The sequence below is a fragment of the Anabrus simplex genome, chromosome 11 (genome assembly GCF_040414725.1).
Source record: "Anabrus simplex isolate iqAnaSimp1 chromosome 11, ASM4041472v1, whole genome shotgun sequence".
Lineage (NCBI taxonomy): Eukaryota > Metazoa > Arthropoda > Insecta > Orthoptera > Tettigoniidae > Anabrus > Anabrus simplex.
In genome coordinates this window covers 91,787,479-91,814,634 of record NC_090275.1, presented here as the reverse complement: position 1 = coordinate 91,814,634, position 27,156 = coordinate 91,787,479, and the positions used below count along the sequence as shown (strand labels likewise).

Here is a 27,156-nt window from a genome sequence, read left to right as displayed (position 1 = left end):
CCGAAATAGTTCCCACAGTAGCAAGGATAAAGTTAGAGTCACAGTTCGTATTTGGAATAATACGCAAATGAAACAATCTAGAACCTTCCGAGGTGCGGTGATCAAGCACTTCATAAAGAAAATTACATTTATCGAGTACAGTCTCTGCACTGTACTCCACCAGCATAATACATTTGTTGAAATAAATGACAGTCCAAATTCCCGTGCGTCGTGATTTTCAGATTAACACTGGCACTTAAGATCATAATGCAACACAGTTCAACGGATAGACATAGTCTTTAAATGAAATTGAGGCTGGCTAGAAATACTACCGCTGCTTTCACACAGTCTTTGAACGAAATCAATGCTGGCACAGTTAATGCAAGAACACAGTCTTTAAATGAAATAAAGCTGACACAATTAATGCGAGAACACAGTTTTTAAACGAATTCAAAGCTGACACCGTTTATGTGAGAACACAGTCTTTAAATGAATTCAAGCTGGCAAGAACACAGTCTTTAAACGAATTCAAAGCTGACACAATTAATGCAAGGACACAGTCTTTAAACGAATTCAAAGCTGGCACAATTAATGCAAGAACACAGTCTTTAAACGAATTCAAAGCTGGCACAGTTTATGTGAGAACACAGTCTTTAAATGAATTCAAATATACAGCCGGATCGAGAGACGAATTATGCCGCGACGGCTTACTTGCACACACTCGCTGATTCACGGCTTACTGCCGACTCACTCCACTCTCTGCCTTCAACACACTGCCGTCGCATACCGCGCACTCCCTCTGCTTTACTGCAGGCTCTCTGCTTACATTCTGCCTTACCCCAGGCTGGCGACTCGCTTATATTTCGTTCATGCAGCAATGGAACACGAAGGAACCTTCTGCGTGACGTCGCTTGTCCTTGGCCGGTGTTCTGGAACGTCGCGAACTTGCTCGCAGTTCCCATTATGCCTGTGCGCTCGGCGCAAGTTTTAAAGGCTTACGGCCGGGTGTTAGCGAGCTTCTCTTAATAAAAGAATGAAACGTGAATGCTCGTAGGGTGTTACCGTTTCATCTCCCCCCCTGCTCGGGAAAAAGAAAATTGCTGAGCGATTTTCTTTCACTCATCTCCTAGTAAAGTATTTCAAAAACTCCAACAGTCTTCTCACTATAGCCAGAGGATTAATGTAAAGTGTGACGCATTTTGATATGATTCCATCATTCTCCATCTGTTTAATGATGACCCGTGCTTCTTCCAAGTACTTCATGGGTATCGGATAAGGCCGTTTCTTATAAGGTGATGTGTCAGTAACATCTAAGTGGTGCTTGAAACCCTTTATGACTCCAGGTTTCTCGGAAAATACATCTGGAAACTTCTTGAAAAGCTCTTGGATTGCCTTTATTACTTCATCATCATCGTAATCTGGGCTTTCAGCTACATTGGCGTAAAGCGTGAAGTTGTAGTGGTCCTCGTTAAACTCATCATCGATAATGGACGCCATCTGGTCCTCTACGGGTCCCACTTCCTCGGGTCGCCCCTCTTCGTGGACGCTTTCTTCGACAGGCGGAGCCTCGCTCATCTTGCCTTCTACTATGTCCACCGGGGTCTCACATTCCGGATTCTTCACGTCATTATAAGTAACCAACTGTAGCCCTACAGATTCGACGTGAAAAAATTTAATCACATTAGCGGGATAATCAATGATTCCCCCATGTTGAATGAGAAAGTCTGATCCAAGAATTAAGTCAAATTTCATTTGCGTCAAAATCAAAAATAGATGTTGGAACTTAACACCACCAATTTCTAACTCAAGAAACGCCTGGAATTTGCATTTAATAGCTTTGTCAGGAACTATGCCTTTAACCTTAACTTGAGCAACCAGCAAGATGGAGATGTAGGACGTCTCCTGCGCCACATCTATTCATTTCTGCGAAATTAGTGAGGCTTGCGATCCCGAGTCTACTAGAGAGTGGACAATCATATTGCCTAACTTAGTAATAATGATCGGTAAGCCGCGTTGTATCTGAGGCTGTCGTGGTGTTGAATCCTCATATAGTAAATCTGCATCCTCTAAATACCAATGGTTAATGAGTGCGCTACATACTACTTCTCCTCCCTCCGGGTTTTCAGGCAGTCTCTTTATTGCTTCGACAAAGTTTTTTTTTTGGTACCCGTAGCTCTTGGATCCATTTCCGTTCTCTCATTTCTTCTCTGCATCTCTGCCTGGTATTCCAAAGAAGCTGCTCCAGGTAAGCCCTCTTCCCTGTTCTTATTCCTTACATATTCCGTAGTCTCTCTCCAACGTTTCTCTAATTCTTCCCGCTGGGAGTTCCTATTATCATTGGGTTGGTTAGCTGCCTGCCTCCATGAAGGTCCAGGTTGAAACTTAGCCCTCCCTTCATAGGGACGATTCCTAGATCTTCTGTACCGAAACGGAATATCTCGGCGAGTTTCTCTTTCTTCTCGCGGTTCTGAATTTACTTGAACCGGAGTCTTCATTTCCGTAAAGTTGGTTGTAGTTTCTTTGGTTCGACCTGCTTTTGCTGCGCTCTGAGTGTGCGCAGTATCGAGTTTCCTCAGGACATCATCGAGCTGCTCCAAGTCCTGGACGTTTGCTGCCACCAATATTTCCTGAACATTTGGTGGAAATTGCAGCGTTATGACCTGAATAAGTTCTTGCTCCGGTAAAGGAGGATCGAAAAACTGCATCTTTTTAAGCTGAGATATAAGATAATCCGAATATCGCGAGGAATTGACGGACGTGTTATACTTTCTAGAGTATAATTGAAGTTTTATCAGGTGCTGAGCCTCAGCACTCCAAAATCGTCTAAGTAAGGCCTCCTTAAATTCTTCGTAAGTGTTAATACTGAATTTAAAAGCGGTAAACCACATTAACGCCTTGCCTTCTAACAATCGAGATGCTATTCGTAAACGACGGTCGGTCTTAACGTGATTTTCTTGAAAGAATTCTTCGAGGTTGAGGAGAAACTCCTTAGCAGTATACTCCTCTTTCCCCGAAAATTTGGCTGGTTTTTCCTCAGTTATTTTAAAAATTGTGGAAACATTCATGGATTCTCCACTAGTGTTGTGAAGGCTAGATAATGAAACATCCTGTTCGATTTGCGATACTTTGCTGTTGAGAGCTTCTATACCCCCTTGGAGTTCAAGTTTTAGGGTTTTAATTTTCCCCTGTACGGAATTCTCAATTTCCTTGACCTCCTTCTCTATGTCGGTCTTGACTTCTGCTACATCGCGACAGATACGAGTAATCTGCGTGTGAGCATTATCTAACTGAGTCTTGACACGTTTATCGGCCTCCTCTTGCTGACTTTTCAGAAGAGTAATTTCGTTTCCCAACTTCATGAAATTATTTTTAACAGATTCATGAAGTTTGTCTTGAATAGACGCGATTTTAGTTTGCGCAAGAGATAATTGAGCATGGGACTCTTGAAATTCTTCCTTTAAGCTTTCTACTTCCTTAAGGACTTCCTGAGAAGAAGACGGGAAAGCAAGTTTTAAGTCCTCCGCCACTTGTGATTTTATATCTTGCTTAATGGTTTCTAAGTCACGTGTTAATCTTTCATTTATTTCCGTAAACTTAGAATCCATCCTTTTGTTAGATTCTTTAAATCTTTTTTCAATTTCGGCACCTGCACTATTGAGCCTACGTTCCAAATTATTATTAACTTCTGCAAATTTTTGATCAACAGATTCTGTCAATTTTACAATGTTGGCATCATTAGCCTCCCTAAGTTGACCTATACTAGCCTTAGTGGCTTCCATACGACTTTCCAAGGCCGCGTTAGATTCTTTAAGTTGAGCTCCTAAAGTATTATTAGATTCAGCAATCCTACGCCCGAGATTAGTGTTACTTTCCGTAATCCTGTCATTTAGACTGATTTTTAAAGCCTCAATGGCAGCTAGTATATTTTCCATATTAATGTAGTTATTTTCACAAAATGCAGAAAATACAATCATTCACCTCATACGTAAAATCACCATTATTGTCCAACGGTAAAGTTCAAAATTTCACCAACACAAAATATCAAACACTTGTACATAAAATCAAATATCACCATTATTGTCCAATGGTAAAGTTCAAAATTTCACCAACATAAATATATAAGCCTGTGCATGAACATTATGCCTGAAATGTTTTACATAGCAAAAGAGAAAAAAAAAAAAATCACTTGTGCCATAAATTTGATCAGAGTTCTGTGCCAAAAGTTGAAAATTTCGTCAAAGTCATTGAATTGAACTTCGTAAAATTTTAACACATTCACTGAACTGGAATTAACGTACGTACTATGCACTTTTATTTGAATTGGTAAGTTAAGATATCACTGATTTCAAAGTTAATTTTTATCACTTTACTCTCTTTAATCTGGCCCCAACGTCACGGGTGCCACTATTCACTCTCTTTAATCGGGCCCCAACGTCATGGGTGCCACTATTCACTACCTTCTCTCTGTAACAGTAACGCCCGTACTTCAGTTTATCGGAGAGCATGAGGAACGACAAGGCGTGTACGGCCCATGCTAAGAGAGTAAGAGAGAAGGGTAGTGAAAGAAAAATTCATGATTAAGTGGATCTTTCAGTTTATTCGATAAATAGGCAAATAATTATGTCACCTTTTATAGCTGAATTGTAGATTTGTCCCTGAGGGCGTGAAGAGGACGTTGTCCCGCGGCGGCTGCGTCGTCTTGCGGTCGGCGTCGGCGTTGTCTTCCGTCGTTGGTGTTTGTATTAGTGTTGATGACTCGAACCAGAGGCAGGAACGGGGAAATGTGGAGCTTCCACATTTGACGTCATGGGGTACTGGTGTGACACTTCCCTATGGCGAAGCACACCGAAATAGTTCCCACAGTAGCAAGGATAAAGTTAGAGTCACAGTTCGTATTTGGAATAATACGCAAATGAAACAATCTAGAACCTTCCGAGGTGCGGTGATCAAGTACTTCATAAAGAAAATTACATTTATCGAGTACAGTCTCTGCACTGTACTCCACCAGCATAATACATTTGTTGAAATAAATGACAGTCCAAATTCCCGTGCGTCGTGATTTTCAGATTAACACTGGCACTTAAGATCATAATGCAACACAGTTCAACGGATAGACATAGTCTTTAAATGAAATTGAGGCTGGCTAGAAATACTACCGCTGCTTTCACACAGTCTTTGAACGAAATCAATGCTGGCACAGTTAATGCAAGAACACAGTCTTTAAATGAAATAAAGCTGACACAATTAATGCGAGAACACAGTTTTTAAACGAATTCAAAGCTGACACCGTTTATGTGAGAACACAGTCTTTAAACGAATTCAAGCTGGCGAGAACACAGTCTTTAAACGAATTCAAAGCTGACACAATTAATGCAAGGACACAGTCTTTAAACGAATTCAAAGCTGGCACAATTAATGCAAGAACACAGTCTTTAAACGAATTCAAAGCTGGCACAGTTTATGTGAGAACACAGTCTTTAAATGAATTCAAGCTGGCGAGAACACAGTCTTTAAACGAATTCAAAGCTGACACAATTAATGCAAGAACACAGTCTTTAAACGAATTCAAAGCTGGCACAGTTTATGTGAGAACACAGTCTTTAAATGAATTCAAATATACAGCCGGATCGAGAGACGAATTATGCCGCGACGGCTTACTTGCACACACTCGCTGATTCACGGCTTACTGCCGACTCACTCCACTCTCTGCCTTCAACACACTGCCGTCGCATACCGCGCACTCCCTCTGCTTTACTGCAGGCTCTCTGCTTACATTCTGCCTTACCCCAGGCTGGCGACTCGCTTATATTTCGTTCATGCAGCAATGGAACACGAAGGAACCTTCTGCGTGACGTCGCTTGTCCTTGGCCGGTGTTCTGGAACGTCGCGAACTTGCTCGCAGTTCCCATTATGCCTGTGCGCTCGGCGCAAGTTTTAAAGGCTTACGGCCGGGTGTTAGCGAGCTTCTCTTAATAAAAGAATGAAACGTGAATGCTCGTAGGGTGTTACCGTTTCAATATATATATATATATATATATATATATATATATATTATATATGGAAGCGTTCTAGTTTCTTCATATTATGGTGATATAATAGAGTCCAGGTTTCACATCCATAAAGCAGGGCGGAGATGACAACTGCTCGATATATCATCAATTTTGTATATATTCTTAGATCTTTATTCCAGAGGACCCAATGTGTAAGACGTCTGAAAGCTGTGTGGGCAGCACATATTCTGTTCTTCATGTCCTTCTCTGTTAAAGCAGTTACTACAGCGAATACTTCCTAGATAGGGGAAGTGATCTACTTGTTAAAGAGTCATACTGGAGATAGATGATATAATGTCCAATAATGGACCATTTATATTGGTTCTGGAGAGAAACACTGAAATATGGAATGGCAATCACAGGAGCTGGCTGTGCAAGTATCTTTGTTTTAGGGGTGTTGATGATTAAGCAAAATCATTGGAGAAGTGGTGTTGTCTGAATATTGCAGTTCAGTTACATGGGTGAGACTAGTGAGGTTTTCTGATCAGAGTCTGGCCTGATTGAATAGCCCTCCATCAAGCCTATACGTAAGTCCCACACCTGTGTTGTTCTTAGACAACTAGGAAAGAGTACATGGGAGATAATATAAAACGAAGAGGTAAGGAAAAGAGTAGGTGTTCTTACATTGCAAGAAAGAACTGACAGAGTAAAAATAAGATGGTACGGACACCCAATACAAATGTCAAATGAGAGGATTGTGACAAAAACTTTCTAGGAAACGATCACTAGAAAGAGAGTTACAGGACGACATCGTATGAGATGGAGGGACTCTGTAGCAGAATGTATCGAAACAAGAGGTGTACACAGCAGCACAGTGATCAAAGAAGAATGGTGGAAAGATAAAATAAAGAGGAGGGCTTTGGTACATAACCCCACTCGGTATGTGTGTCTAAAAATGGAAATGAAGAAGAATGCGGGCCACGTCCGTGAAAGCATCTTCCACAGCTGTGGCAGAATAACACTCACGATATTCCCTGCCTGTCATAATAGGTGACTAAAAGGAGCCCTGGGTGCTCTGAAATTGGGAGCGTGGGTTGGCAACCATGAGACCCTTAGCTGAGTGGTAGCATTGCTTTCACTTACTTGAGCCAGGCTCCTCACTTTCATCTACCTTATGTGACCTACCTTGGTCAACTCTTGTTCTTTTATGACCCTGATGGTATTAGGTTGCAAGGCCTAGGGAGCATTACATGCCGTTCGTGGCCCTTGTTTTTCTTTGACTGATACCTTCATGTTTCTAAGTGGCGGATCCATTCCATTTTCTCTCCCTCATTAGTGTTATATAGAAGATGGTTTCCCAGTTGTACTTCCTCTTAAAACAGTAAACACCACCACCACCCTTCCACAGCTGCTTGCAACTCTTGCAACTTCTTTGGGAATCTCTCTGTGACAAATCTCCAGGTGTTCCAAGGTCAGGCTAAGGGAGCTGGATAATCTTCAGAACTTCTTCCAATCCACTGATCAGGGAAGTTCATATTCAGGTAAGGCACTAAGCATATCCTGGTAGACAGGTCCAGTAATGAAGCTCTAAAAAAAAAAAAAAAAAAAGGCCAAAATGTGTGTTGTGAGTTTCTTTTGTGTTCTTCATAAAAATGCAGATTTTTCTTTAGCCCAAAGAATGTTGTTTTGAGAGCATGTGTTACAATATATAGCACACTCATCTGTGAAGAGCTGCTTATATTCAGAACGTTGAGAATGGAACGCTATTAAGAAGTGCTTTTCCACAACAACTTCTTCTTCTTCTTCTTCTTCTTCTTCTTCTTCTTCTTCTTCTTCTTCTTCTTCTTCTTCTTCTTCTTCTTCTTCTTCTTCTTCTTCTTCTTCTTCTTCTTCTTCTTCTTCTTCTTCTTCTTCTTCTTCTTCTTCTTCTTCTTCTTCTTCTTCTTCTTCTTCTTCTTCTTCTTCTTCTTCTTCTTCTTCTTCTTCTTCTTCTTCTTCTTCTTCTTCTTCTTCTTCTTCTTCTTCTTCTTCTTCTTCTTCTTCTTCTTCTTCTTCTTCTTCTTCTTCTTCTTCTTCTTCTTCTTCTTCTTCTTCTTCTTCTTCTTCTTCTTCTTCTTCTTCTTCTTCTTCTTCTTCTTCTTCTTCTTCTTCTTCTTCTTCTTCTTCTTCTTCTTCTTCTTCTTCTTCTTCTTCTTCTTCTTCTTCTTCTTCTTCTTCTTCTTCTTCTTCTTCTTCTTCTTCTTCTTCCAAAGGTGGGCAATCCAATTCATTATGATAACTCTCGAAACCGCAGCTCGAAAGATTTTGATGGAAGATCGTCCGTACCAATGGCGTAGGTCTTTAAGTCACTAATCTCTGCTCAATGGTAAACATATTCTGATCAGGCAGGTTTGTTTCTTACTCCCTCATGCTAACTTACTGCACACTGCATGGTTACCAACACTTCAGCACAAATCAATGTGAAATAAAAGGGCATATTCCTACTTTGTGGGCACCCTGTAAATTCCATCTACAGCGATATCATTAAGGATACTCACCTCAAACTCCTCACCAACTTTGGGTCCGATGAGGAAAATTCTGGTATCCAACTTATCTACTGGACCAAACTCATCACGGAATGTCAAGAAGTCCTCTGTTACTTGTGGGTAGAGAGCTGCACTCATTACATCACGGTCCGTAACATCTGGATGTCGTCCCTCAAGATCCTCCTTCAGAAGGGCAAAATCGAATGGTGGTAGGCTGGCACCAGGTCTACCAGACACTCTAGGCATAGCCTTGAGGACCTGAAAAGAACACAACAGTAGACATTAAGAGTAGCTACACGAGAAGGATAGCTCATTATTAAGTTAAGAATATTTCTGTTTCCAAAAATGCCTATTTTTGTAACTGATAATCATGCAGGGTGAAGTTAAAAATATGTTTTAGGTTAAACTATGATGAATAAAAATTTATTAGAGTTTATAAATTTCTGTTTTGACCATTATCGCATTATCATCATCATCATCATCATCATCATCATCATACGGGCTGGAATTTCTATGCAAATACGTACAGAGGGGTCGGAAACAACGTCAACCAGGTATATGAGCATTAGAGGGTTGGTCATACTGATAAATAATATTTTTAATATAATTTGATACCTTTCGCCATTGTCATTTTATTAGCTGCTGAAGTTAGCCAATCGGATCATTTCATGGGCGAATTCAAATGGGCTTTACGAGGTGGTGTTGCTAAATCTGCACATCCGTAAGACCAGCTCGAGATATATTCTGAGAAATCGGCATCATACACAAACACGCCATGGGTTTCAGCTGGTGTCACGGTAATGTACTTGCTACGGCACGATCGTGTGAGCTCAGAGGTCTGTGTACAAATCCCTTCCAGGGCAAAGATTTTTTCTTCGATTGGTGCTCTCAAGTCAGTCTTAAGCCACGTACATATTTAGCAACACAGTCTCGTAAAGCCCATATGAATTTGCTCGCAAAACAATCTCATAGGCTAACTTCAGCAGTGGATGAAGTGACAACGGCACGAGATATCAAATTATTTTTATCAAGTTATTTATCAGTATGACCAACACTCTAACGCTCATATACTCAGTTCGCGTTGTTTCTGACTACCCTGTATTTGATTTTCCATTAGCTACAGTGAAAATGTCATATTTTTATGAATTAGGATATTTGGTGCAATTTATACATATTTCAATTTGCACATTTCTCCATATTTCCACCTTTAGTATATGTTTTTACGTATTTGAGGAAAACTGACACAATTTCACGTCTTATTTTAAATATCTTCCATGTTTTATGGTTCCAAAGTTGTTCTTTCCCAAAATTAATTTTATTAGCATCATTAATTCTACAGAGACTGGTACAGTATTTCTATGAAATATGGAAAGAGAGAGTTCTGTTCTATGCACATTCTTTCTTGTTGACTTTGACCTTGTCACCCAATCTGATTCTTTATGACCCTGTGGAATGATTTAGCTGGAATCGTGGATTTACTCCTTTGGGAGAAATATTTCAAGTTCTCTATGGGAATCAAAATCCAAGTAATTATGCAATACTCGCAAATAAAAACAAATATTTTGTTCATAATTAGGTAATGTACTTGTGTGTGTTAAGATCATCTGCTTTTTCCACATTCTGCTGGGATTGCAGGTGTAAATAATGTGTTGCACATGGGGTCTTGGACCTTTGGGTGCCCTTCCTGTAGCTAACCTTATGTGGAAGGATATATGCATTATTACGTGTTTCTCTAGTGACTTTTAGTGTGATTTGTTATGGTTATATGGACAGGAGTGTACTGAGGCAAACACAGAAGCCCAGTTGCTGGGTTAGAAAAATAAATCAGATGCAGCCAAAATCCCTGATCTGGCCAGAAATCAACTGAAAGCCTTGACACTGACTTCATTTTGGTGGGGGGATAATATTTAAAGCCACTTCTTTTCAGTTTTGAGTCAGTTAATTTTTAACTGTTAGGTTCCTCAGTCTGTCAAAACTAATTTATGTATTTATTTACATTTTATGACCTTCATTGGACCACTCTAGCCAACTTTATAGAAAGAATTCTTCAGTTTCCTGTCAGCCCAGTACTTCTTCATTCTCTCGGATCTTATCTTTCTTTCTTCAACGTAAATTACCCTTCCTATTGTCTCTTTGTTGATTCTGGTTTGCAGTCTAGTTTGTCTGTGAATTTCCTGATTTTATCAGTTCTGTTTCTTAGGTCTTCCACTGTTCTTTGTACTTCATCCATATCTTCCTTGATTTCTGTAATCCACTTAATGCTGCACTTAGTATTCCATAATTTTTCTATTATTTACCTCATGATCCTTTTCTCTGCTGTCCTAATTAGATGTCTAAAAAATGAAATGCATTTCCTCCTGATTGTGCTCATTACCAGTTCTATTTCCTTGTAGACTGTTTCATTAGAAGCTACTCTCCAGTGTCCATCTTTTTGGTATGATTTGTTGATGCACGTTCTAATGATTCTTCCCTCTATCTTGAGTATTTTGTCTATTTGTGCAGTGTTAGTTGTTTTGAAGATAGTTTCACTTGCGTATGTTATTTTTGGTAGAGTGAGTGTTTTATAAATAAATTTATAAATAAATAAAATTTAGGAATGACCAAAAAAAATTATAAACTGACCGTTCAGCCATGGAGCTAGACTAAGGTATGTACTAACATACACAGCAATATAATATTTACAGACTGGAACAATACAAACCACATTCTAACACTAACAATCCCATAAACCCCACCTACCAACTTCTATTTACTGTAAGTAACAAACCCTACATCAAATTAATAATACATTTTTCTGTTGCTTTACAGCAAGATGGAAACAAGACCTTAAGGTCAGTGCAGACAGTGTTGCAGCTATAATAAAGGTTAATATAATGTTACTGGTTTCACGTTCCACTAATTAATTTGACAGTTATTGAAGATACCAAGGTTCCTGAATTGTGTTACACAGCAGTTTTTTTTTTAATTTTTTAATATCAGTAAATCTACTGACACAAGGCTGATGTGCTTGAGCAACTTCAAATACCGCTGTCTGAGTTAGGATCAAACTCAGTACCTTGAGATCAGAAGGCAAATGCTTTACTGTCTGAGCTACTCAATCCACCTTAAGGTTAATGTCTGCATAGCATTTTGCTTCTTGAGAAGTTAGCAGGATTGCCAAGTGTCCCTTATTTTGCGATTTATCAGGATGAAATAAATTATAACAAAATATCAGAGGAGAACTGTCTGTTAAGAGTTCCATCATGAGAAACAATTGAATTGTAGATCCCTACAACAATGACTGCAGATGACTTAAAATTATCTAAATAAATTTCTCTAAATGCCATTAAGACTAAATTCAACAATCATATTTACGTACTTACCTTGGAACGGAAGGGTTCTGGGAATCCTCCGTAGGGTTCACCGATTGAACCTTGAAGGAACTCTACCACAGACTTGGGGAAACTCAGTTCCTCGGCCTTAGCTTCCACTTCAGCAGCAGTGAGCTTGTTCTGCACCATGAACTGCGCAAGGTCTCCAACCACCTTCGACGAAGGGGTCACCTGAGGGACACAACAAGGAGATACTTTAGAAGTACAAAATTTCCAGTGTTTTATGAGTACTAGAAATTTCTATGTCAACCCTAAGGGAACAATATGAAATGAAATAAGCAATGGAAAAAAAAAAACAACACACACACAATTGACTGTATTCATTTTCTTGCGTTTAACTTTTCAACAATTCTCACATTTAGTCTGGAGATCTGCAAACAAGCTCCTGAAAAATGTGTTGATGCCTGCCCTCCCAATGAAGCTGGAAGTAGAAATGGATGTTAAAGAAAATGTCACTGGTGAGGAGAGAGCAAACCTTTGCAAAGATGGCAGTGAACAGGGCGCCATATGCACTATGTTTTGCTTGATGAATAGCACATGCAAACTAAGTTGCAAGCTTAGGTGTTTTTTTTTTTTTTTTTTTTTTTTACTATTTGTTTTATGTCACACCGACACAGATAGGTGTTGTGATGACGATGGGATGGGAAAGGCCTAGGAGTGGGAAGGAAGCAGCCGTGGTCTTAATTAAGGTGCTGTGCCTGGTGTGAAAATGGGAAACCACAGAAAACCATCTTCAAGGCTACCGACAGTGGGATTGGAACCCACTATCTACGGGATGCAAGCTCACAGCTGCCCACCCCTAACTGCACAGCCAACTCGCCTGGTTTAGACAGAATATGAAGACTGGCATACATCATTCGATTTTTACCACAGTCTCATTTGTTCTGTAGGCTTGAATGGAAACATGTCAACGATCTTTTGTACAGTTGCTCAAAAAATAAATGAGTGCATTGCATTGTATAAATTCACAGATTTCCTTTGAAAAACGAGAAAAAATAAAAAATTCAATTGTTAGTTTCTTAAAAATTCCTCTTTTTCAAAAGAATTTTGCTTATAATATACCATCAATATGGGCCATTGTGAACATGAGATTCATAAACTGTAGTTGTATAAGTACGTCACAGTTTCACTTTTCTCAGAAACTGAACCTAAATGTTTGTTGTGGGTATTCACAGGGTTTGTATCTACATGTGAGGTGATAAAATATTAAATGCAAGGAACATACAACACCAAGCGCTCATTCTTGTTTGATTGGATTTTTTTTTTTTTGGTTTTTTTTGTTTGTTTTTTTAACATGGATATGTTTTTGGGCTGGTCTGGGGGTTCCATCTAAAATTAGCGTGGACAGTTTTGCATCAACAATTTTCCGACACTACGGTAACTATGGCAACCACTGTACATCATCTTTGTATTTAAAAAAAATTATTTTACACCCACATTTTAATCAATCGTATTTCTTAAAATACGTGAAATAATTTATGAAGTGTTAGAGAGTGTATTTTCAGCACTAAGAATGACAAAGTCTTGCAGGACCGAGTAGTCAACCTGCCGCAATGCTACCTTGTTCATTGCACAGCCAGCACGGGGTCAAGGACAGGTTGCATCATACGCTATGGAAACATCCATGCAAGAAATTTGTTATCTTCTAAAGCAACTGGGGTATTAATTCAGAAACAACGGCAACCTATAGAACACATTTTGAACGTGTCCTCGTGTTAATTTTTCCAAAATCGATCCAGGGATTACTTCAGTTCACACCGTCAACACAATGATGTTGGTTCACCACATGGTACAGAGTTGGTCTGCAGGGCGAGATTATGTCCAAGTGACGTGAGAATTGAGGAAAATTGAATAATTCTGGCATTACGGTACTTATAAACTTTCAGTAAGTAGAATTCCATTGAGGAACTTATAAATATTGAAGAGTGCAATTCTAAGACTTGTATAACCAACATTTACATGTGTGCTAGAAGTTAGAATAGTTTCCAAGTGAACTTGACTTAACTTTAACATTACAATGTGAATAGCAGAATACTCAGATATTCAGATACTTTAATTTTTGTCCTACAAGTGTTAAATAATTCACTTAGACATTATATCAAATATGATAGCTGAAAGTGATATGTTTTTTCTGCAAACAGGCTTTTCATAACAACAATAAATGCTTCACACTGAATGCAGTAGTTAAGAATGCTAGTGATTTTTCCAAGTGATTTACACTTCATAAATAGACACAAGTGCATTCATAGACATTAGTGTAAAATGCAAGTGAAATTTCCAAGTGAACTGTGCTTTTAGTAGGTCGCTACCAACATTCAGTTTCTTTAGAATTACAAATACAGTAGACTTCTGATATAAGAAATACAGCTTATAACGAGAACTCCGTTATAATGGCAATTTTTGTCTGTTCCTTCAAAATTCCTATATTAAACTCTGTATTATCCTTCGGTTACAGCGAGAGTCCTATCACTGACGCATCGGTTATTATGAGCAATTAAGCGCGTGCAATTTTTTCTTTACTGTTATTTATGCACCCGAACGATTATGTTGCATGTGATCGATCACCTTCGGTATAGTTTCCTCGCTATATCCTCTAGCGAGTTCTCTAGTCGATATTTGAAGGCGACTTCAGAGTCGATTAGTATTAACCGTCGACTGTTGTAATAAATGAGTGGCCGATAGCAGTTGTTACAAAACCCAAACAAAGACCCATGGCACAGCAGCCCCAAAGGGCCATAGCCTACCAAGCGACCGCTGCTCAGCCGGGAGGCCTGCAGATTATGAGGTGTCGTGTGGTCAGCAAAACAAATCCTCTTGGCGGTTATTCTTTGCTTCCTAGACTGGGGCCGCCATCTCACCGTCAGACAGCTCCTCAATTGCAATCACGTAGGCTGAGTGGACCTCGAACCAGCCCTCAGATCTGGGTAAAAATCCCTGGCATGGCTGGGAATCAAACCTGGGGCCTCCAAGAAAGAGGCAGGCACGCTACCCCTACACCGCAAGGCCGGCGATAGCAGCTGTTAACTCGTTAAAAATAAAGGTTGAAGTAAACGATCTCTCAATTTTAATGTTATATACTGAAATTAAGTAAGAATGTGATACACCTCAACATTTCGCAGAGTACATCATTGATTTCGCGTCTAGTTAAATTTCGGAAAGGAGGTCATCATTTCCCTACATGCATCTGAAATATGTTTTCATGATACATATATGGTTAGGTTAGATAACATCGTTTGAAGAAGAAAACTGAAATGTTTGCCAGGAGCCTCGTGAGTGATACCATTCGTTGACAATAAACAACCACCTCTTTATTATATATCGCTAGCCATGGCAACCGGTTGTACAGTGCCTCTGTGTAATGTCACTGGATCTCTAAAAATAGTGAAAAGAGAATGACGTTCTATTAGCCTCTTCAAAAACATTTCTCAAATCTGCAGAACGGCATCAAAACATGCGAACCTTTGAATAATTAGAAAGCCCGTGGATACTCGGTGGCAGAGTTATAACGCGTCTAGTGTACCTAACGCTTAGTAAAATTAAGTTTTATAGACAGCAAGAATATTTTCGTGTTGGATAGTCTATTGTGAAGAAAGATACGTGGAACAGGTATAGCCGGCAAATTTTCAGCGGGTTCTCGTCGATATTATTGTGCAAATTTTAAGTTAATGGTTATTAAACATTCGGAAATTTAGAATAATTGTGCAGCCGCAAGAAAATATGGCACAGGCCTAACTAAAGCCAATATTTGGCATTAGCATGAAGACAAAGATAGCCAATAAATGCGCACTGTACAAAAAATGCATTCAGTGGTTCGCAACAAGGACGCTTTAAAGAAGTGGAAGATGAAACTGTGAGGTATGTGCACGAAAAGCGCAAGGGTGGAATGGGCATACCATGACACGATAAACTTGTTCGTTGACCATCAACGTCCGCGATTAGGCCTATACTTCGCTAGCTGCTGAAGTTGGCCGAACACGGCAAGCGAGACGTGAGTGTAGCGGTAGCCGGTTATATCTAATGCTGAGTAAAAGTAACAGTTTTATAAACGCAAGAATATTTTCCTGATGGATCATCGCACTGTAGAGATGCATGGAATAGATGTTGCCGTCAAATTTTCAACAGGTTCTCTTCGGTATTATGGTGCCAATTTTAAGTTAATGGTCATTAAACCAACAGAAATAAAGAAAAATTGTGCAGCTGCAAAAAATATGGCATAACGAAAGCTAATGATTGGAGTCTAAAAATGGTCTTTAAAATGCACACTGACAACAAAGGCATTCATATGATTTTACAAAGCACATTTAAAAACTGATTTAAATTTTTTGAAGGAAAAAGTGGGGATCGTCTTGGGTCCAGAGAAATAAGGTAGTATATTTTTTCAGAATGTAATTAAATATACACTTTCATGTAGTATCGGATTTCGAAAAATAACAAACAAGTAAACCGCAATGTGGAAATCATCCATGGAAATGCAAGTTTTGAGCAAACTGGTTGCTGTTTCATATCGATTTAATGTGTATGGGGGTTTTCCCGACTTTTATACAAAAATCAGATATAACGACAATCCGCTACAGCAAGTAAAATTTTTGCTGTTATGAATTCTCACTGTAATGGACTTTTACTGTAATTCTAAGATTGCAGTTATTCCATCAGATGTTTTATTTCTCAACGCAAATAAGAATAAACTGATGAGTTTCAATGAACAGTGAAAATTTTAATTTGGTAGAAAGATTCTACACAAGTGATAGAATTGTTTTTTTTTTTTTTTTTAACCTGTGGAAAGCCACCACAAATCTCACAAGTGGAACTTATTTTTCAAATCTTATGTTTTGGGCTCTAAGTCAGAACAGAGTCAACGATTGCAGTTCACAAAGGGCTGTGGTTCATGTGAATCATTGTAGAGACGCGTGGAATGTGTATTGCTGGCAAACTTTCAACGAGTTCCCTTTGATATTATGGGGGGGCAGTTAAATGTGGACACTCATGTAAAAAACAGCGAGTGGTTACCCCATGCTGAGACCTTCAAGAATCGACAACCCATTGCTCCCTACAAGGGATCATGGTTCCATGGTTGGTAGCTGCCCAGAAGAGATCGTGTTTCCATGGTTGGGTCGCTGTCCATCAAGGAGGATCTATGGAAACAACCTCACTATAACTAGCACAATTGTAAGGTAAACCTTATTTGAATAAATAGAGTTGAAAGAATTTGGAACTCATTGTAGTTAGGACCTCTCTCTGTACCCACTTCCAGGTGTACACCCAGAGCGCCCTGCGATAAGATATCATTACTCTCCAAAATATCTAGCCGTGCCTTATTATCAAATAATTTCCAGGTAATATATATACAGTAGAAGTCCGTTATAGCGAGAATTCATAACGGCGAAAAATTTACTCGCTATAGCGGATTGTCGTTTATATCCGATTTTTTTGTAAAAGTCGGAAAAACCCCCATGAACATTAAAATCAGTATGAAATAGCAATCAGTTTGCTCAAAACTTGCGTTTTCGCGGATAATATCGTCCCCCCCTGGCAAACTAGCGAAAGTGACAAACTAGGGAATCTGTACTTCTGAAGTTTTGGTGTAGATTTTATTCGTTAAATATTGTCTACCCTCTGACAAAGTCTCACATCTGCAACTCGTTCTTTATGCCTAACACATGAAACCAATCATTAAATATAAAAATTGATTTGACATGAGTAATCACAACTTCTTTCAGCTCCTCTAAACTTTTGACAATTTGCAGATTCGCTAGTTTGCCAGTGTAGGGACGATATCCACACTACGGCTTACTTGTGTGTTTTTCGAAATCTGATACTACGTGAAAGCGTGTGTTTAATTTCATTCTGAAAAATATATATTACCGCATTTCTCCAAATCTAAGATGACCCCCACTTTTTCCTTCAAAAAATTTTAATCAGGCTTAAAAAGTGCTTTGTAAAATCATATAAATGTCTTTCTTATACAGTACGCATTTTAGACTATTTGTAAACGCCAAGCATTGGCTTTAGTTATGCCGTATTTTGTTGTGGCCGTACAATTATGCTTTATTTCAGCGGGTTTAATAACCGTTAACTTAAAATTGGCATCATAATATCAAAGGGAACTCGTTGAAAGTTTGCCTGCAATACACATTCCACGCGTCTCTACAATACCACGATCCATCAGGAGAATATTCTTGCTTACTATAAAACTGTTACTTTCACTCTGGCGCTACATGCACGTCTTGCTTGCCGGTTTCGGCCAACTTCAGCAGCTAACGATGTACAAATAGGTCTTAATCGCAGACTTTGAAAGTCAACGAACGAGTTTATTGCGCCGCGGTATGACAATTCTGCCCTTGCATTTTTGTGCGCATACCTCACAATTTTATTTTCGACTTCTTTAAAGCGTCCTTGTTGCGGGCCACTGAATACATTTTTTATGCAGTATGCATTTTTAAGCTATCTTTGTCTTCACAGCAATGCCGAATATTGGCTTTAGTTAGGCCTATGCTGTATTTTCTTGCGGCTGCACAATTATTATACATTTCCAAGTGTTTAATAGCCATTAACTTAAAATTGGCATCATAAATATCAACGAGAACCCGTTGAAAATTTGCCGGCAATACCTGTTCCACGTATCTTCACAATATGACAATTCATCACGAAAATATTCCTGCTGTCTATAAAAATTTTAGTAAGCGTCAGGTACAGCAGATGCGTTATAACTCTGCTAGTGAGTAGCCGTGGCCTTTCTAAGAATTCGAAGTCTCGCATGTTTTGATGCCATTCTGCAGATTTGAGAAACCTTTTTTTTTTTTTTTTTTTTAGGACAATAGAATGTCATTCTCTCTTCACTATTTCGTTACACAAAGGCATTGTACAACCGGTCGCCACGGCTAGCGATGTGATGTATGATAAAGAGGTGGTCGTTTATTGTCAACGAGTTTTTGGTGCGCGCGGGGGGGTGAAGAAAAAACAGCATGGTTACTGCGGTATCATAGTTGCCAGTGGTGTTCATTACTATCAGGCCGTGAATGCAAAGCAAACCTTGCTTGATTTTTCACCCGAGATTCTGAGAAAAAAAGTCGTCTTGGATTCGGAGAAATACGGTATCACTCCAGAGGCTTCTGTGGCAAACATTTCAGTTTACTTCTTCAAACGGCATCACGTAACTTAAACGTATATGTATCATGAAAACCTATTAGAAACGCATATACAGAAATGATAATCTCCTCGCTAAAAATTGACATGCGAATAGCTTTCTGAAATTTAATTAGACGCGAAGAAATATAAATTATCCTCTGAAATCAGTGATGTACCCTGCCATATCTTGAGGTGTATCACATTCTTACTTAATTTCAGTATACGGTATACCATTAAAATTAAGCGATCGTTTGCTTCAGACTTTATTTTTAACAACAACTGCTATCGGCCGCGTTATTTACGCATTTATTACGAAAACGTGTTATCCTCTTTCATTTCGAATTTTCTTTAGAGAACAGCAGTCGACGGGTATTACTAATCGAGTCTAATATCGCCTTCGAATGTTGACGAGAGAGCTCGCAAATTATACCGTACCGAAGATGATGCAATTGCATTTTGTGGCAAATGTTTCAGTTTTGTTATTTAAATATCGTCACCTGTCCTAACTTATCTGTACTGTATGTATGATGAAAACATACTTCAAGCACCAGTAGAGAAACTATAACCTTCTCGCTATAAATTGACATGATGATAGCCTTTCTGTAATTTATGGGACGCGAGAAAATATAAACTAACCTCGTAATCAACGACGCACTCTGCCATATCTTTAGGTGTAGGCCTATCACATTCTTACGTAATTGCAGTATTTAGCATTAAAATTAAGCGATCGTTTATACAGCGTTTATCTTTAACGAGTTAACAGCGGTTACCAGACACGTTATTTACGCATTTATACGAAAACATGTTCTCTTCTATCACTTTCTTTGCGTAAGAGCAGTCGACGGGTATTACTAATAGACTCCGACGTTGCCTTCGAATGTCAACGAGAGAGCTCGCTGGTGGGCATAGCGAGAAAACGATTTGGTATCGAAGATGATCGATTGCATGCAGTACAATGACTGTGTGCATAAATATCGGCAACGGAAAATATCGAGCGCACAAAATCGCTCGTAATAACGGATGCGTCAACGATTGGGCTCTCGCTGTAACCGAAGGATAATACACAGTTTCATATAGGAATTTTGAAGGGACGGACAAAAGTTACCATTATAATGGGGTTCTCGTTATATGCCGTACTCGCTATAGCGGACTTCTACTGTATATATCTTCATTTTCACTTATTCCTATTCAATGCTCAAATGAACGTGCATGTGTGCTTACCTTGATAATGTCACCTAGTAGCATATTAGCCTCCCTGTAGGCCTTCTTGACATCTTCAAAGTGATCACCAAGTCCCAGAGAGTACGCTTGGAATTGTAGGTTGGTGTACTGACCACCAGGGATTTCATTCAGGTACACATCAGCATTACCAGATTTCATGGTTGTGGCGCATTCGAACGGAGCATAGAGGGTGCGAGTTTGCTCCCAATAGGCTGAGTACTCGCTGACATTGCTCAATTGGAAACCTGTTAAACAAAGATTAAAGAAGTAAGTAAACCCTTCTCCAACTATTCCAGACAGACTGGATTCTGCTTGAGATTTTACTTTCAAGATTGCCTTTGTCATTTACGTAGAGCCAAGGTATTTAATCACCTCGCTGGTATCCTTGCTACTTTTAAGGTTATAAATTAACAAAAATTTTCCTTCCTTTAATGGAAAATCATTGCTTTCCCACCAATTCAATACTTAACAATTTTACTCTAATTAATGAGGAGTCATAAATGTAGCACATGCATCAGTCTATGCAACCTTCATCAGTTACAAAACACATAATTAGCATTGAATAAGTTACACATTCCAATTGGAATGTTGTGGCTGTGTAGAATAATGAAAATAGATATGGACTGACGGAGAGATCTCAGATGATTGAAACAAGGCCAATTATTGTACCTTGTTTTAATAAAAAGGTAACAATTCAATTTGTGAGAACTAGAGAGGAATAGCATTACTGTGCCACTCCATGAAGATTTATGAAAAATCAAGAACAAGAATTTATACCTGGAAGATCAACTACAGCTAGACAAGTAGCAGAAAAGAAATCAGAATTTGGGAAAGACATCACAGTTGCATTCATGAGATATACAAAAGGCATATGACATGGTTGGAAGAGAGAAGAGGTCTGTATAGAATGGGATTGTCAAGAGAAATGTCTGAACTGTGGCAAAAAATCAGAATGGTTTAGAACAGACAAAGGAATTTAACAAGGAAGTGTACTTTAACCAGTGATCTTTAATATCGTGATGGACAATATCAAATCAAATCAAAATCTCTATTTGCAAATGAGGTGTCTACCTCTGTGGCAAATGATACACTAAAATACATTACTGTCAAGCACTAAATTTTAAATTAACAAGAGAAGAAGAAAATTTTCCTAGAATACAATATTATACAATTTACGCTAACATTTTTTTCTATTAAACACACAGCTCATCCGTAATAAATTTATATTGTTTACAAAATTCCACTTATAATAATATCTCCTGTACTTACATAAAACCAAACCAAACCAAATCCCATGGCACTACAGCCCTTAAAGGGCCTTGGCCTACCAAGCGACCGCTGCTCAGCACGAAGGCCTGCAGATTACGAGGTGTCGTGTGGTCAGCACGATGAATCCTCTCGGCCGTTATTCTTGGCTTTCTAGACCGGGGCTGCCATCTCACCGTCAGATAGCTCTTCAATTCTAATCACGTAGGCTGAGTGGACCTCGAACCAGCCCTCAGGTCCAGGTAAAAATCCCCGACCTGGCCGGGAATCGAACCCGGGGCCTCCGGGTAAGAGGCAGGCACGCTACCCCTACACCACGGGGCCGGCCCTGTACTTACATAGTCAACTCATATACAGTATGTGGAATTACTTCAAATAATACTATACAACTGGTATAAGATTAAAATTTACATTGCATTTATTTACTGATTTATTTTTTTACCCATTTTGGAACCTAAGTAGGAAAGTTCACCAAGGGTCAACAGCAAATGATATGAAAGTCATAGCATATGCAGATGATGTGACAATACGGGAAGAAAATGAACAAAAATTGGGAGAACAACTAAATACCTGGCAGAAGGCAATTGTAAAGGTAGGCATGAAATTTTAACGGAAAGTGAGATAATGAAAATCAGTAGAGAGAACAGAAAAATGAAGGATGTTAGGTGTAATGGAAAAATTCTTAAAGAAGTAGATGCTTTTAAATACCTAGGAAGTAAGCTAACTGGGAAAGGAAACATCAAGGAAGAAATTTCAGAGAGGATAGGAAATTGCTCAAAATTTTACTACTGTGTATCAGACATTATTAGAAATTGGAACTTAACCTACCAAAGCAAAAATCATGATATATAAATCATATTATTTGTCAATACTGACCTATGAATCAGAATGTCTGACTTGGACAAAAAAAAAGACCTGAGTAGATTACATGCGACAGGTGCGCTTTCTGCGAGGGATCTTGAGTAAAACGAGGACGGACAAGACAAGAAATGAAACATTATGAAACACACATAGATCAACCCCCTAAAAGAAGCTATGGAGAAAAATAGGTTGAAATGGTTTGGCCGTGTCAAAAGAAGGGGTAAAGAAAGATTACCAAGAAGAGCTCTGGAATCTGGAAGAACATCAATTGGAAGACCACGAAGATGGAGGGACCAGGTGGAGGATGACGTAAATCAGAGAGGACTACAATGGGAGACAGTGATGAACGATAGACTGTGGGGAAAAAAAGAGAAGATTGGAAGAGGATCTGTGAACGACCTGCATAAGCAGAAACGTGTCTAGAAGAAAAAGAGAAGAAGTTACACAAAATAGTCATGAGCACTGAAGTTTTAAAAAAATTGTTTAACAAAGTTCAAAGATATGAAAACCATGTTTTACAAGTCATAAAGGAATTGAATAATCAGTCTTAAGAAACATGTATAAATTTTGGGAAGTTCTTTGGTACTATTTAACTGTTAGTATTACTCTTGATAACGGCCAAATGGAATGTACGAGTTATACAAAAATACTATTTTACAAGTCATATGAAATTTAACTGTCCAACTTTGAGCAACATATATAAAATTCAGAAAGTTCATTGGTGGCTATTTGACTGTTTGCATCCCTCTTAGTGATGGATGACTAAAATATGTTGATAAATTACACGGGAAAATTATATTTTGCAAGTCATTTAAAATGAATCATCAATCTACAGTAGCATATAGGTATAAAAAATCTAGAGGGCTCTTTAGTATTGTTGAATGTTTGAAATCACTCTTGAATAATGGTTGAATAAAATATATGACCAAGTTCCACTTTTGAATTAACATTATTAATTAAATTTATTAATTGTAGGTTATACGTCGGCAGTAACTTTCTACATTCTGTGAAGAATGGAAATGGGAAGTAACAGCAGATCAACAACTTAAAGTAGGTAATAAAGATGTGCTGTTCTGTTTAACTCACCAGTGTCATGAGCAGATCCCTGCAGAGAAGCAACGATTGCACCCATGCTTGGCTGCGATGTCATACCGGACATGGAGTCTACCGCTACATCTACAACATCGGCTCCAGCTTCAGCGCAGGCCAGCATGGCTGCTACACCAGCCCCAGCAGTATCGTGAGTGTGAATGTGGATGGGGATGTCAGGGTGCTTGTCTCTTAGAGCCGTCACCAGGAGACGGGCAGCAGTGGGCTTAAGGAGACCAGCCATGTCCTAGAGTAATGATTAAACGTGTGAAAGAAATTTAATACAGTTAAATCTTTCCCATATTCTTCCCAGTGAGTTTCTGAAGCTCAGTTTTCTAACGTTTAGTAATCATTACTAAAATAGATAGGAAGTAAGTAAAGGGGATAATAACAAATGCTAGGATAAACATGATAAATAAAATAAATAAATAAATCTGTATACAGTATATAAAAGAACATGTCCTGACTGACTGACTCATTCATTATTGCCGAGCCAAAACTACTGGACTAAAAGAAATGAAATTTTTAGGATACATTTATATTACACTGTTGGTGCTCGCTAAAGGATTTTTGGATATTCCGTCGCTAAGGGGGTAAAAAGGAGGGTGAATTTTTAAAAAGAGTGTATCTATATCTCAAAACTTTAAAAGTTTACAGATGTAAAAGTTTGCATTTAGATTCTCCTTTAAAAATAAAGAAACACAAATTTTTTGTTGTTTTCGGAAAATCCTACTAGGGGTTAAAAAGGTGTTGAATGCCTTTAATATACTTATAATCTCAGAAACTGAAGATATTACAGACCTGAAAATTGGTATTTGGAATCTCCTTTAAAAATAAAGAAATACGTATTTTTTGTTTTCGGAAATCCACTTGGGGGGGGGGGGGGGGAATTAAAAATTAGTTGAATTTATTGTATGAAGATACTATTATCTCAGAAATGAAAGATGTTGCAGGCATGAAAATTGGTATTTGGAATCTGCTTTAAAAGTAAAGAAACATGTATCGCTTTGATTTTGGAAAATCCAATAAAGAAGGCGGGGGGGGGGGGGGAAGGGGTGAAAGAATTGAAAAATTAATGTAATTAATTGTGAGGATACTTGCATCTAATAAAAACTGAAGTTTTTACAGACTTGAAAATTGGTATTTGGATCTCCTTTATAAACAAAGAAAAATGCATTTTGGTGGGAAAATCATCTTGGGGAGCAGGGGTGAAAAGGAGTTGAATTCCTTTTATGAGGACACATATCTCAAAAACTTAAGATGTTACAGTCATGATAATTGGCATTTAGAAGGTCCCTTACTAAAAAAGAAACAAGTATTTTTTCCCGAAAAATTCACTTAACGGGGGGGGGGGAGTGTGAAAGGAAGTGAAAAAAAAGTGAATCCTTTTTATGGGGATACTTGTATCTCAAAACTGAAGGTTACAGGCGTGAACATTGGTATTTGGAATCTGCTTTAAACATAAAGAAACATGCCTTTTGGGGGGCGGGCACTTAACAGCAGTGGGGTGAAAAAGGAGTTGAGACCAATTTATATTACTGTTCAGTTTATGATCAGAATCAAGTACATTATGATCATTTTTAATCTTTCCTGGGTTCGTTTTCAAGAGCCATCTTTTCCTTTGGAGATGACAGTAGATTCTCCTGGTATATAAATAAAAATTTAAACACATTTGAAATAAACTATAGGAATGATATTGACCGTGCAATTGTTCACCTCTATAATAAGGTCAATAACGCACGGAAGTATATCATTCGTATCGCCAGAAATCCTGCGTACTTGCCTACACGGGACAATGGTGCTGGTCACATTGTCAGCAATGACAATGGTAGCAGATGTAATTTACCGCCAAGTAGCATCTTGCATCTTGCGGCGGGGTCGAGAACATTAATAATAATAATAATAATAATAATAATAATAATAATAATAATAATAATAATAATAATAATAATAATAACCTAAATTCAACTAATATCACCCACCCTAATAATAATGATGTTCTGGACAGTCGTCAAAATGTGCGGACCGCGCTGGAAATGGATCCTGGCCGGGTAATGACTACGAATGCAGTCTGGCCGCGGGTTCAGTACCGCCAAGGCACCCAAGACGACACCATGCTGGATCTCCTCAACGATTTGATCCATATTTAAAATGTTTATGGAAAAGATGGCAAAGATTTAGGGACCCAACTGACTGGGCAGAATACCTGGACCTAGCCCGGGAAGTACAAAATTGATTGCTGTAAAGAAAGATTGAAAAATGGGAGGAACTTTGCCGTAAACTTTCAGAAAATGAGTCAGATTGCAAATTTCGGCAATTATATATAAAACGTTACGCATTCAATTATAAATTTCAGTATAATACCGTAGTAAAGCATGGGTATCTTGCTAGTAAATAAATAAATAACTCATCTAAGTGATACCAAGTAATACAAAACAGAAACTGAAAAACTGGAAATTAAAATCACAAGAATTAAAAGCAAGAACGGAGAATTTTCAGAAAAATATATGGCCCGACACAAGAAAATGGAATCTAAATCAGCAGGAGAATTGTAGGTTCAACTTGGTCTTATTCTCCTTTATACAGGATTATCAGAACTATACAGAAAAAAAAGTAAGTAAGTAAGTACCCACGAGGTATAGCCGAGAACTCTATATTATGTTAAGGACAATGGTGCTATCTGATTGGTGGAGAAAATTTTTGTTTTCGAGGAAATTAGGTTACTCTGTTACTTCCGGGCGTGCGATTCAAATTGACGAACTTGCCGTATCTGCTAAGCCAGAGAGCCAGCCGCTGGCTGTTGCTGTGCGTCAGAGAAGGGCAAGGAAGGGAGGGGAAGTGGGAAATGGGAGACAGAGATAATACTGTGCGAATGCACAAGTTTCTCGTTTGTTTTGTACAGTCACTTCCCATCCCCAGTAGACAGTGTACAGTTTGTTCTGCACAAACTGACTACTATGCGAAGCCCATAGAAAGAGAAGATGAACTTCTACCAATAATTCAGGCAGCTTTTCCGGTTGTTCACGACACACCACACATCCTGAACAGAGTTCAAAGGTCACTACTACACCGTAGTGAACTGTGCATCGAATTAGGAGGGGGGGGGCATATTTAACATCTACTGTAATGAAACCATTGGGCATATTGTTCTCTTTGTTCAGTATTTCACTCCAATGTTGTGAATGAAGGAATATACAACTGTGGAGCGGCAGCATTGTATCTTCGAGCATGTTAAATAATAAAGAATGTTCTGTGTCCAACAGACGAGAGAGAAATGATCTGGTGCATTCCTTGACAGAGAAGTGTCTCTTAATTACACTGTATTCTTGTACTGTGTGTGCAGTTACAGCTGTTTAATGAGTAAATTGTGGATATTGCCTATAAGAGACAAGGACAATCCCACACCAGTCGAAAGAGGAAACTTGTGCCTACATGCAGAGCATTATCTCTGTCTCCATCAAACACCCCACTTCTTCTCCCTCCCTTTCTCTTCCCTGGAGCACGGCAGCAGCTTGTGCCCTGGCATAGGAAATACAGCAAGTTTTTCTATTTGAATCACGCAACCGGAAGTAACATAGTAACCTCATTTTCTCGAAAACAAAAATTTTCTCCGCCAATCCGACTGCACCATCGTTCTTAACATAGCATTAAGAGCAACACTGACTTTTTTTGGTCAGTGTAGTTCTTATACACCATGTACAGACCAAATATCTTCATATCAGTCTTCCT

The 27,156-nt window shown here is 38.7% G+C and overlaps 1 protein-coding gene across 1 annotated transcript in view; it reads right to left on the bottom strand.

The window, feature by feature from the left end:
* Positions 1 to 27,156, bottom strand: part of PCB (Pyruvate carboxylase) — a 293,805-nt gene that overhangs the window by 8,257 nt on the left and 258,392 nt on the right. Inside the window, exons 14-17 of the mRNA XM_068229657.1 lie at positions 23,425 to 23,674; positions 20,212 to 20,456; positions 11,857 to 12,036; positions 8,507 to 8,752 (exon numbers count right to left, since the gene is read on the bottom strand). Of these exons, the coding sequence (XP_068085758.1) occupies positions 8,507 to 8,752; positions 11,857 to 12,036; positions 20,212 to 20,456; positions 23,425 to 23,674 (921 nt within the window). The remainder of the gene's footprint in view (positions 1 to 8,506; positions 8,753 to 11,856; positions 12,037 to 20,211; positions 20,457 to 23,424; positions 23,675 to 27,156) is intronic.